At 40.8% G+C, this 12,976-nt stretch overlaps 1 protein-coding gene across 1 annotated transcript; it reads right to left on the bottom strand.

Annotated features, from left to right (window-relative positions):
* Positions 1-6,717: 6,717 nt before the first annotated feature.
* LOC311223031 (cold-inducible RNA-binding protein A-like) lies at positions 6,718-12,633 on the bottom strand. Its single transcript, XM_084307724.1, has 7 exons — positions 12,559-12,633; positions 12,123-12,236; positions 11,897-12,003; positions 11,583-11,703; positions 10,319-10,493; positions 8,576-8,631; positions 6,718-8,149 (listed from the first exon to the last, which is right to left on the bottom strand). Exons 2-7 carry the CDS (start codon positions 12,220-12,222, stop codon positions 8,139-8,141), a joined length of 570 nt encoding a protein of 189 aa, XP_084163850.1. The 5' UTR covers positions 12,223-12,236; positions 12,559-12,633; the 3' UTR covers positions 6,718-8,138.
* Positions 12,634-12,976: the final 343 nt, after the last annotated feature.

The raw sequence follows: 12,976 nt of genomic DNA, 5'->3' as shown, positions 1-12,976 counted from the left end.
TTGGCGCATTGCTGCCTCTCAGTTTATTTGGATATTACACAATTTTGAGAGAAACAAAATCGTATAAATCATAGGGATTGAATGAATGAAAACTTTATTAACAGATTGCAGAATGGGTACAGTACAGTACAGCTCAATACATACAATTGTTAAGGGGATGCAGACCAGAGAAAGACTTTCGTCTTGTTTACATCAGGGTCCCCCATTTTCAATTCATCGTAACATATATGACATACATGACATACAGATAGACAGTACTGCTACATCTATACATTTATGACATACCAGATTTGCAATTACAGTACTGTTTGTGATACAAAAAGAGTCCAGAAAGAAAAGAGTATATACATTAGGCGTAGAAACTATACATTGGATTGGGTAGGTGGGGGTGGGGGGGGACTGTACATTGGAGGTGGTTGGGTGGGTGGGGGTGGGGGGGTGGGAGTGTGGGGGGGGGGTTGGGTAGGAGTGGGGGGGGGGGGTTGGGTAGGAGGGGTGGGGGGGGGGACACTGTACAACTGTACAAACACTGTACATTGGATTATTGACAAGACCATACTTGGTAATTTACTGTACATTGGAGGGGGTTGTGTTCGGACATTTACAGGGGCCAGTTTCGAGTTGCAGTCTCCCTTAGGTGTTTTTTGAGAGTGTTTTTGAAAGTGGGTAGTGATTCACATTCCTTTACAGCTTTGGGTAGGGCGTTCCACATTGATGTGGCATAATTGCGAAACGTGTTTAGTCCCTTGTTTGAGCCGAATCTGGGTTTAACATGATTTGTGGAGCTCCCTCTGGTGTTGTGATCGTGGTATTCACTGACCTTTGGGAAGTATTTTGTCATGTACATGGGTACCTTGGTCGTGTAGTGTATCTTGTAGACCAGGCCCATTGCAAGTTGCTGTACTCTGTCGTCTACTCTAAGCCATCCTAGGTTGTCAAAGTGGGCAGGGGTGAGGTGGGTTCTAGGAGTAAGGTCAAGCAGTAGTCTGACCAGTTTGTTTTGAGATGTTTGTAATTTTGTTTTTAGCGCCTTTGAGGTGCTTTGGTACCATGAGGTGCAAGCATAGTCGTAGTACCCTTGAATGAGTGCTCCTGCTAGAGTCTTCAGGGTATTCTTGTTTACCAGTGAGGAGATCCGGTACAAGAATCGTGTTCGTTGGTTGACTTTTTTTATTACATTGGATGCCATTTTGTCACAGGAAAGATTTGCCTCTAGGATGGAACCCAGGTAGGTAATATCTTCTTTCCTTGTGACAATATTGTCACCCACTGTAACTGAGAAGCCGTCGGTCTTGCTGAGTTTGTTATTTGAACCGAAGAGAATGGACTCTGTTTTGCCCATGTGTAATGATAGTTTGTTATCAGCGAGCCATATGCAGATTTTGCCTAGTTCTGAGCTGAGGGTTTTTTCAACCTGTAACTTGTTCTTGTCAGAGACCAGCAGGGCTGAGTCGTCCGCAAACAGGAACAAGTTGCAGTCACAAGCTGACGACATGTCATTTGCATAAATTAGGAACAGTAGCAGACCTAGTATGCTTCCTTGTGGGCTCATCTAGTTACTCATCGCTCAACAGTAACACTGCATACCTCTCCCGTCACATCCATGGATCCATCAGGAAACTATTTAGCTCCATCAACAGTGGCCCTAATCCTAATCTCACATGATTTGCTCTGTATGATCGGTCAGTTTATCACCATAGAATGCCCAAAAACGTAATGTTGTCCATACCTTTACCAACTATCGCCAGTCATTGTCAATCTTTCTCGTCTCCTTTGGCCTTTTCATCAACCTGCTTCACCCAGTCATGTAATGTTAATCTGCAACTGTCAACTTCTATTTATTTCAGATCAGGGAGCATTGCAGAGGGTCTGCTTCACGAGCTCCTCTAATTCGGACTTCTCACCATTACCAAGATTTTACACATCTAACTCATTGTGTTCATAGGCGTGTATGGTTTGTTTCAGCAGATCTCAGCCAACCTTACTAAATGCCAGTCAGTCATTTCTCACATTTACTGAATATAAACAAACAGGGCTCAGCACCTCAAAGTTCTGGAATATCATTAAATCCATAACACCTAGACGAAAGATCAAAATGGTTTTAGAAGGTTATCAGATAGGATGCACCTTTTGAGTATCCTCCAAACCACACCTCGTGACTTTGAGGCAGCTTGTTCTGGGGTGCTCAAAGTTGAAAATGTGTCAAGTTTAGCCATAGCGTACTGCATGTGAACTGACTCAATTAAATCACCCAAGAGAAGGGACCAAAATCAGAGGGGTCCAAGTGGAGAAGCTCATTCACCTGTGTTTATATGATCAGTTAAATAGCTAACTCAATAAGAATTAAAGGGGAAAACCCATTGGGAGGGAAGTCAGCAGCCTCATACTGATTACTGGTTGACGATGTACATTTAGATCAGAGTTTAACTACAAATATGGGATTTATTTTTTTAAATAATACTTTATTACATGTTTACACAACCAAACAAAGATCCAGACAACACAAGTACTGACAAATTGCAAAACAAGAGTTGACATACCGTAATTCCTCTAATAGTAACCCCTGCTTGTATTTGTTTCAACTGTAGCGGGTACCAGGCTTGTATTAGGAGGAGGCATGTATAAGAGAGAGGCCTATATTTCTAATTTTCAAACAGATCATAATGAATAAATCAACATTTTGTGTCAGTTTGAACCCAGTAAAATGTACTGGGTTCATTTATTGAAACCAAGTACTGTATGAAATAGTAAACCGTGCAATTACAGGTGGTCACTGGTCATTTCAACGTTTTCAAAGTGAAATCAAGTAACTAGCTCAGTATGCAGCTCAGTATATTAGTAACCCGGCTTGTATTAGGAGGTCGGCTTATAATTGCTTAGCTCAAGAGCGCACCCGGCCATTAATAGAGACCCGGCTTGTATTTGAATACCGGTTACTATTAGAGGAATTACGGTACATGGGTTGCATTACATACCAATACCATGTCCAAAATAATATCAAGTAAAGGTTGGTAAATATAGTACAAGCTCCTTTTACACTTCACACAGAGGGGGGGGGGGGGGGTCCGGGGAATAATTTTGTTTACAAAGTGAGGAATGCGCTGCTGTCTGTAATACTCTATACTGGCTATCCAAGTCTATTACATGTAAATATTTTCTTAAGATTCAAAAGGCATTTGACCACATCTCTGCATCAAATTCAACCTCCAAGTAATTTCCCCATAATTATTTGTCATTAACAGTTAACACTTTGGGTGCCATGGGTTAAATTCATGATATACCATAGATTGCCAGCTCTATTTGTCTATGGAGAAGTACCCCTTCTTTGCATGGCTATAACTTTTTAAATTCTATTGCTACATTGCCATTATTAGGGCCCATTCAAAGTCCTATATGTATTGTTCATTGTGTAGCAACGTTAAACTTTTTCATTCACATATTCATAGTAAAGTATGGTCTAATGTATAAGTATGTTTTCATCTCTTTCTGCAGCTTTCTCCAAAACGTGATCTATAGCCCCAAATGCATTATATTGATGATGACATACAGTTTGATGGCAATCGGGGCGATATAAAAAATGTCAATTGGACGTACTTCTAGAATGATCTACGTATGATCTGATGATGACCGGATGGGCGGGGGATCGTTTATAATTCCGTGGGCAGCGTTATATCATTCATCTAGTGTGGGTCATATGTTCATCATAACAGTTTATATGGAACACGTTCAAAAATAACGCTGAATCTTACCGGATCTTCCTCGCGCCGTTGGACGATCAGCGTGGTGTAGACCGTTTTCGATTATGGGATGTTTATCCTGATGAACCATTTCCAGCTTGTATAATACTATATACGTCCAAATCATGTTGTTTATCGAGTTATTGGCAATGGATCGCTATATATTGTGACGAGCCAGAGTGCCGGAGCCAAACCGAGTGCCCGGAAGTAATATGGCCGACCAGCACAACCTCCACAGCACTTCCTGTTTGGCGATTGCGCCAATCAGCCACCAGATGGCGCTCCTGAACCGCCAGAGAGCTCAGTGGGTCCTCCTGGTGGATCTCAGGCCAGCGGAGGGGAAATATGAATCCGATCACAGATTTTTGAAATATTGATATTAAAGACGCTGTAAAGCGTCCTTCGGCAACTTGAGCATGGCCGGGAATGACACTGTAAAGCGTTTTCCGGCACCCAAAGTGTTAAGAGTAGTTTTTCCATAAAAAAGAAAAATGGAAATAATTTTTTTCTGCAGGTTCCAAGCTAACCGAAAGCAAACAGGGGTTTGAAACCAAAATGTTTTAATAAACACCACAACATGCAGGCAAAGGGGGTAGCTATTTCGAACACAAAATCCTCATCTTCCAGCACTTCTGGATTCTGCAATCACTTGGCAACATTTTGTTTCTTGGAAAAAGCTGTTGCATTACTACATGCTGGAAGGAACCGGTTCATTGGTAATGTGACCCATCAGCATTTTTTAAATGCTGGAGGATCGTGGTTTTGTTTTAGAGGACAGCCCTTTGCCTGCATGTTGTAGTGTGGACCCATCCAGAACTCAGACCATGGACTCAGTAAGTAAGCGAATAGCTTTGCATCCACTACAGGCAAGTATTTCATACAACTTAATATCACAAAATCCGAACTATCCCTTTAAGTATTCAAAGTCAAACCTCATACCAGAAGTACAGGCCAAAAGGGGAGGGTTAAGACTGAAAACTATGCGGACTCACCCGAAATAGAAACACAGTTGCATACTTTGCCGCCAATATACTCCGTTCGGCTCCACGCCAGTCATGGCTCAGGTGACCACACATAGCCATAGACGCTGGCGTGCAGAGCATCTAACCAGTTCGGCTAGCAAGCAGATGCAAACTGCAGTGATCAAAGCCAATCCTGAGCTTCTTAATCTCTGCAAAAGTCACATTTTGTTCTTAGGTTTAGATTCTGGTCAATGAGCATACCGTTGTTTTTAGGGTGTATCTGAACCAAAAGGTCAAAAGTTTTAAACCCCTTCATAGTGGGTAACAGTACATTGGTTTAAAATAAAGCCTGTTTGATAATTAGATATACCCATACCAAAGACAGACAACACCGCTGCTCATCTCAGGTGCTCATCCATTGCCATGTGGTTTTCATGACTTTATTGATGACTTGAAAGCCGTTTCTCTTCCACTCATCAGCACCAGCTATCCTAGGCACAATCTGCAACAGAGAAATCGTACAATTAACTATTTGAAACAGTTATCCATCGACAACCAACAGGCCTGTAAACAGCATTGCCAACAAGCGTCCACAATGTATACAATCGAACCTCTACTTATATAATTAATAATATAGATCGACTTGACTGGCCCAATGTGAAAGAGAAGGCATCGCCAAGTACCTTAAACCTGTATCTCTTTAGACTTGGTTGTCGTATTTGTATTTTTACTAGTGGAGTGAAGATGTGCCTACACATCACATAATTTTAAGTCCTGGAATGCATCCATTTGATGACCAAACCCACCTCAGCCAAGGATGCTGTAGGACGACGAAAGCTTTGACGTAGCAGCCCAACAATCCTAAGTGAGGGTCATTTGTGTCCAATATGTAGTTTTAACCTGATTAATGAGAAAGAGGTGTTAGATTGAATTACAACAAATCGGGTAAACAAAATGGCACACATGGGCATGCAGTTAAATGCCATTACTAAGCTACAGCATTAAGTATAAAATAATGATCAAAAGTTAGTTTTAATCAATGACAAAATAAATAATTATTTTTTTCAAATTAAAGTTTACAGTAAAGACACTGAAACTACAAACTACAGTGCAAAATGTGATACATTTGACAAGCAAAGCAAAAAATGTGAGATCAGTCTACACCATACGATGAAGACAACTTTGCAATCACTGGGAGAAAAAAATATGTTTAAAAGGTGAGTTTCAGAAATGAGGGGTCAACACTTGGGGTCAAATATTTTGCTTTTACACTAGGGCTGTGAGAGCAAATGTTCCACGCTGTAATATTCCAAAGCTCAATGTCGTTTTTAGAGGCTCTTGTCCTGTGTCATTTATGGAGAACTAGCCCAAAAAAGACAGGATGTGCTACTGGACGATCTCATGCACTTTTTAGGAATTGAGCAGCTATGGCCAGAGGATAAGTGACAGCATTGACTGGTTGGGGGCAAAGTTCAAAGAGGTAGGTAGGAGATAAGATGGGACATCAAAATGAGAACTGTTTGAGGGATGCGAACAGGAGAGCAAAAATGTTTTACCTCACATTACTGGCCTATCTCCAATTATGTACTAGCCAACAGGGCAGCTTTCGCCAGAGACCAGAAGGTTCACGTGTCAGTAGGCCCAACACTTCATTCTCCAAGGACTTTGATGATTTCCAAAGCGATAGCAGCCTGAGCTCTTGGGCGTAATGGATCATTATGGACAGAACGAGCAACAGCAGCACCAAGGACATATCATTCCCCAGCCTGACTCAACACATCCCTGCAGCCCACCCTCGCTTCGTATTCTAACCTTAGCATCTTGGAAAACCATTTTAACAGCCTTCAATTAATTAAATAACCCCAAAGATACAATCTTGTGTACTAAGACTATACCTAACCACCCAATAAAAGCCATATTTCCTTTGCTAAATCCAAGATTAGTGTTACACCCCCCCCCCCCCCCTTCTATATCCTGATCAAGATTCATACTGTAACTTTGCTTCATTCTAGAGGCACAAGAAATAAAGAACATTTTTCCATCTGGTACTTTTAATAGGGCTTCGTGAAGCCAGAATAAACAAAATAGAAATAAATGTTGGTACACAAAACAAGAGCACATTTCTTGGGAGTAACAATTTTAAGATGGCCCTAAAAGATCAGTTCATATGTTGCCAATTGCAATCCACACTATGTATTAGCATTTTTAAAAATACTTTGCTTTAAAAAAAGGGGCTATAAATCACTTTTATTAGCCACTACACAATGAAAAAAACAACACAATTCTAATGAGCTATGCTGTTAGTAGTTTATGGAAGCACTGTCATCATTCAGTTACCGTACCCCTTTTGCCTGGTAAATATCTAGGAAAAAAACTAATAGTTTAGCTTACTTGACAGAACCCACCCCCGTTACTAGCGTTGCGCCATAGATAAGACAATCAATGGCCAAACTCTTGTAACTAGAAATAAATAAAATAAAGTTGATGCATTGAGGGATTTATAAAGCATCCATTCATTCCATTTTAAAATAACTTAATAATCACTTAACATTAAGCTTCAGGACCAGTGTATTTCAAAAACAATGTAGCCACATATAAGGGAGAGGTATTAATGGTTGCAATACTTTAAAATAACTAGGTTTTAAATGTTTCTTCTCTTCTCTCTAGCCCCTTTAACAAGTCACAGCCAATTCATTATTAATTATATAGTGGGCATTTACAAATCTTAAGCCATCAAGCAAGGAAGTCTCCTGGATATCAGTGCTTCTGGTAAGCATTCCATCCTTATTGAACGCAAGGAATGCAACACAGAGCTGAAGGGACTCGTAGACCTTGAGGGCATATCACAGCTTGTCAAGCTTCAACAGCAGGTTTTGAAACTTTCATTGGTTAGAAAGAGATCAGGAATTGACTCTGGTCAAAAGCAAAGCTTTTTACAAACCAATTCCTTATGGATATTTTGCAGCTTAGATTGGTCATCATGGTCATGAGAAACTGAATTTGATGAAGCTATCAGGCCGTGTTGAACAGTCAGATCTCACCAAGCGATTCAGCACAACAGATTAAAATCAAATAAAGCCTTCTTTTTTAAATCAACTTTGGGTCCTCTCCCAGTGTACAGTCACATTAAAATAAAGTGAAATATGAAGGAAAAAGGTGTTAGGAGGATCCTTACTGCGCACCAAAGCTTACACCATTTTAAGCATAATGCTAAATAATTCTTTACTACCATCTCTTGTGGTGAAAGGATACTGAAAAACACTTAAAACATTTTAACAAAAGATTAAAAATGCACTGCAATGTCTGTACAGCCATGTAACACAAACAGAACACACCCCATCCAGAAAAAAAGTCAAAAAAAAAAAAAGGTCTTCAAACATCTTTTAAAAAACAGCCAGGGGAAGTGATGATCTTGCAATCAGGAAGTTTTGTGTTTTTTTTACTCGTGGGCTGAGGACAAGAAGTAGGCACAAGTGTAAAGACACTGAAGCAGCATTCGGACATTTCACACAGACCACTCAAAAGCTTCCATCCTAAATGCTATGAATCACAGCTCTCTATGAAAATGCTCTCATCTCAACAGGGAGGCATCGAGTCGAGGGACAAAACAGGACTTTTCATTTGAAATGGAGGTCTTTAGAGCTCTTTTGGTCTCAATTTTTGTGACTGCCTGAAATTCAGATTTTGCGTCAGGTTCTAATGGGTTGCTGGAGTCTTTAAGCGGATGTCGAGTAATTAAAACATTAATCCAAGAAGGCGATGGGTTTGGGATTTTGAGCAAGTCAAAGCAAGTGAGGACTTTCCATTTAATCTTGGCTCTAATAATGCAGAGGAAACTAGGTTAGAACCTATTTAAGCTCAACCAATGTTACTCACGGTAAGAGTCATAGCTGTCTCTGTAGGAACCCCCAGAGCGTTCTCCATATTGACTCCTGAAACAAAAAATGAGAAGTTGTCAATAACTATGCATTTTGAGAGACATTTGAAACTCAAGTGAAAGAATGTTATGGTATGTATTTGAATAAAAACAAAGAAATTATCCCCAGAGGAAAATCGGGTCTCTGGAACACACTTTGTTGGTCTACAATGGCAGGACTAACTATTTAGTTTACAAATATTCGAAGTGTCTTCAAGGCTCATGATGCCTCAAAATGGTTTCGTTTTGATTTAAGGACAAGAAAAACTATTCTAAGAGTGACATGTATAGTAAATATCTTCGTAAACTAATCGCAGGCTCTGCAAATGTAAACAAAACCCCAGCCGCCAAAACCACACAGTGCACCTTTAAATAAATGTTCAATCGAAACAACGGGTATCTCAAAGTCAGTTCTTTACATCAAATAAATGACACGTGCACTTCCACCACACATTCCACTCAACCTGCCTGACCCGTTCTACAGCCAGAAAAGCAAAAACCAGTACACGTGCTCAGTTGTGAAATAGAATTTCTTTCTTCAAAAGTTTACCGTGTTCTATTCAAGTTGGTACAACAGTAGGCAGTATAATTAGGGCTTTCCCCCAAACAATGGTATAGGGGCGCAGCACCACTATGATAACATGCAAGCACTTAGAAAGAGACACATCATCCGTCTAATACGTGATTGCTCTGTCCTCTAGAGTCCAGGGGTTCCCAAACTATTTCAGCTCGAGACCCAAAAGAGAAATTTGGTGTTTCCCTGGGACCCAAACTTACAAAAATACATCATGAATTGCCATAACATACATTTATAAACTACTGATAAAGAACACAACAAACCATGAATTTCAAATGTATATGAAATGTATTTATTTAATTATAAAAGTACATCACAGCAATAATCAGAGTGTAATGTTAAGTTGCTCACCACCTCATAACATATGTACATACAATTTTGTAACACTTTTAAATGAACAAACATGTTCTACTCTCCTTTCTATTTCTCACCCCTTTTTCAACTCTCCATTTCTTACCCCCTCCATCCGTTCCTCAACCTTAAACCCCAACATTGAGCAACATTCTGATTAATTTGTACAGACTTATTTAAAAATTCTACTGACCTGACATCATGCTAGAAGGGGTATAATATTTCATCTATGGCACAATGAAATCTAATGAGAGGTATGTGGCTGGTTGACGTTTTCAACCAGCAGATCTATTCTGGGCTTGGTTTTCGAAAGTGCTATTCTGAGGTCATGCTGAGCATTTAGTCTGTTTCTGTATTTGTTTTTCAGGTATGCTAGAGTAGAAAACCCAGATTCACATAAGTATGTGGTGCCAAACTGAATCAAACTGAATCAGAGTTTGGGAAACGCTGCTCTAGTCTATTCTGCTGTGTGTATGCGTGCGTTTTCGTGTCGCTGGGAACTATTGTGCAACCGTAATTACACACTGACTGTACATAAGTAAATAACTTATTTGGAACTCACCCTTGTGTTTGCCATTTTATTTAAATTATGTTTCAAGTTAAGGAAATGCAAGCACACATTTAAATCCCCCCCCCTCTCGGACCCAACCATAGATGCAACTCAGCACCGTCCTGTTTGAAAATGCTGGGGAAAGCCCTGATAATGTACAAACACCCATCTACTTTTGCACCGAGGATATGATTGATGGAGTGGAGATTTAAACATGGGACCAACCTGTTCTCTCTGCCTCCGGTGTATCCACCGCCACCTCCACCGCTTCTGTAACCACCACCTCCACTGCCACCACCGTAGCTCCTCTCCTCACTGCCTCCACCATAGCTCCTGCCACTACCGTAGCTCTTATCGCCATAGCTGCTGCGGTCTCCATAACTCTTCTGTTCATATCCTCCTAGGAGAGAGATGGGCATGGGAGGGGGGGCATGAGGGGAAGGTTTAAAAACACTGGAAGCTTTGCCTTATGTCACCATGGCATTATCCATGCATGTTTATTCATCTCATTATTAGGGCTGCTCGATTATGGCAAAAATCTGTCGCGATTATTTCGATTTTAGGGGAAGCGCACCGCTGTGAAGGAAAGGTGCGCTGCATTTACAACACTTGTTGCCATGACAACATGGCATGCGGCACAATAATCATCTTATCTCAATTATCTTGTTTTCATGATCGTAGGAATCGAAACTTGATTAATTGCCAAGCCCTACTCATTATACTACAAACACACTTTGTGGTATTATTTCAAACGACAAACACATTTGAATTAGGGACGCGCCAATGCAACACTGTAATATGGTATTGGGAGACATTTCCCGATAATCAAATATGATACAGAGCAGACCCACATTTTGTTGTAGTTGGACAAATGGTTGCAGATGTATGTTCAAAAGGCAAACATGTTGTGGGACCCTCTCGAAAACGAGATACTGTATCTCAATGTGGTTTTCCCAATAAAATAATTTCAATATATGTTATTCAAGTGAAGAAACAATGCAGCCTTAGATTTCATTTGAGGGTGTTTACATCCATACCAGACGAACCATGGCATGTAGGAAATGTAGCCTCTTTCCTACAGTCTCTGCATTTAGTAGTCATTAGTGAAATTATTTAGTTTTACCTGTTAAAGCAGAGACCAATGCCAATCAGTATATGTGAATGGGATTTTAGGTGTAGTCCCTGATGGTTAAAATAAAAATAATCACCCTCCTGTCACAATAATTTAAATCACAAATAAATAAGGTTATCTCAATAATTGTTGTAATAACCCCAAACTAAGATTGGTATCAGGAGTACAAACAAATAAAATGTAGTCATTGGTGCATCCCTGGTTAAAATGTTGCATTTGCTGTGAAAACCACACCAAGTAGTACATGATGCACATTAAAGGAGAGATATTAATGACAATACAGGGCATGACTTAGAGCAAATGGGGAATGGACCACATTGCAATGCCAGCCCTTACCTCCCTAATAACCTCGCCCACCTCTTCCCCTGCCCCCTCGGCCTCTCGAGAATCCACGGTCCCCCGATCCACCACCACGGAATCCGCCTTTTCCTCCAGGCTTCCCGGCTTCATCCACACGGATGGTCCTTCCATCAACACTCTAGAAGGACAAGAATAACATGATACATAATTAACTTAAAATATATTGCATTTTTAAACAGCTTCTTGCTCACATAAATTCCTAAACACAGAGGGGCTCATCATCACCACACAAACAAGTGCATGCATTTTAAATTAGAGCAATGACGACGAGACTCCTAAAACAAATGTTGAAAGAACAAAGAGCCACTCACCCTGCCATTCATGGCGGTCAGTGCCTCTTTCGCATCGTCGGGGCTCTCAAAAGTGACAAACCCAAAGCCCCTGGACTTCCTTGTCTCGCGATCTCTCACAACATCAACTAAAAACACAGGGGGGCTAATGTCAAAGTATACCCAAGCAAGAGCCGAAGGATTGTTAAGTGATTCTTGATTAATAATCAACACCGAGACGTCGTGTATATTTCATGCAGCAGCATACCTTTGGCAATGGTTCCATACTTGGAAAAAGCCTCTTCCAATGAATCTTCATCGGTGTCGAAACACAAACCGCCAACAAACAGCTTGCCTTCGTCAGACATCTTGGGTGATTAATCTGAAACGGAACCCAGACGAAAGAAGGTATTTTTGTAAGATCTCCAAATTGATAAAATCGTCAATAGAAATGCATATTTGCACCGCAAGATGTTGGAACCAGCCAGCTGTCAGACGTACTCCAGTAGCTGTCATGTCACTAAAGCCAATGGTTGCATATCCATTTCGCTAACGTCGTTAGCCGGCGATAGCTTTTGTGTGCTGCCAAGCTAAACATATATATATTTTTTTATGTATAAATATAAAAGTTGCCTTTGTTGACTGGCGTGTTAGCCCAGCTCACCGTTTATTTGTTTTGTGTAGCAATAACCTTAGCAATTTACCTCGTGATTTCGCGTCGTGGGATCCGAGATGGCTGGTAAAATGGCCACTGTTGTCTGATGAACGTAGAACAACGCTCTCGACTAGAGCTAGGAAGAGGGCGTGGCCAAATACAAATGTCATCAGACCGGTAGGCTGGTAAAGATATGCCTTCTAAAGTGTGAAAACGGAAGTACAGGAAGTACCGGCTACAGGCTTTCCGGTTTCGACTAAACAATATTAGAAACGTGTGAAGTGCACAATATTTCCTCGTTTAAGCCACTGCAACGGCTTTGCCTGAAGAATTTACTACATGACCGGGTCCGGGACATTCTAGCTTGTTTGCCGACAGGATTCGGGAAAAGTTTGGTCGGTTCGGAGGCAGCGTCCAGGGGAAGTACATCGGAGTACACCGGAAATTCTACCCGATTCACACTTTCG

Source organism: Notolepis coatsorum (assembly GCF_963971535.1).
Source record: "Notolepis coatsorum genome assembly, chromosome: 2".
NCBI classification, from domain to species: domain Eukaryota; kingdom Metazoa; phylum Chordata; class Actinopteri; order Aulopiformes; family Paralepididae; genus Notolepis; species Notolepis coatsorum.
This window is presented reverse-complemented; position numbering and strand designations above follow the sequence as displayed.

Bases quoted from the DNA above. Each gene is read 5' to 3' on its own strand.
- LOC311223031 (XM_084307724.1), bottom strand. From the start codon at position 12,222: ATGTCTGACGAAGGCAAGCTGTTTGTTGGCGGTTTGTGTTTCGACACC. The intron at 12,004-12,122 runs GTATGCTGCTGC...CTGTGTTTTTAG, and splicing joins GTATGGAACCATTGCCAAAG to TTGATGTTGTGAGAGATCGC. The intron at 10,494-11,582 runs GTGGGCGAGGTT...TCTCTCTCCTAG, and splicing joins CCGAGGGGGCAGGGGAAGAG to GAGGATATGAACAGAAGAGT.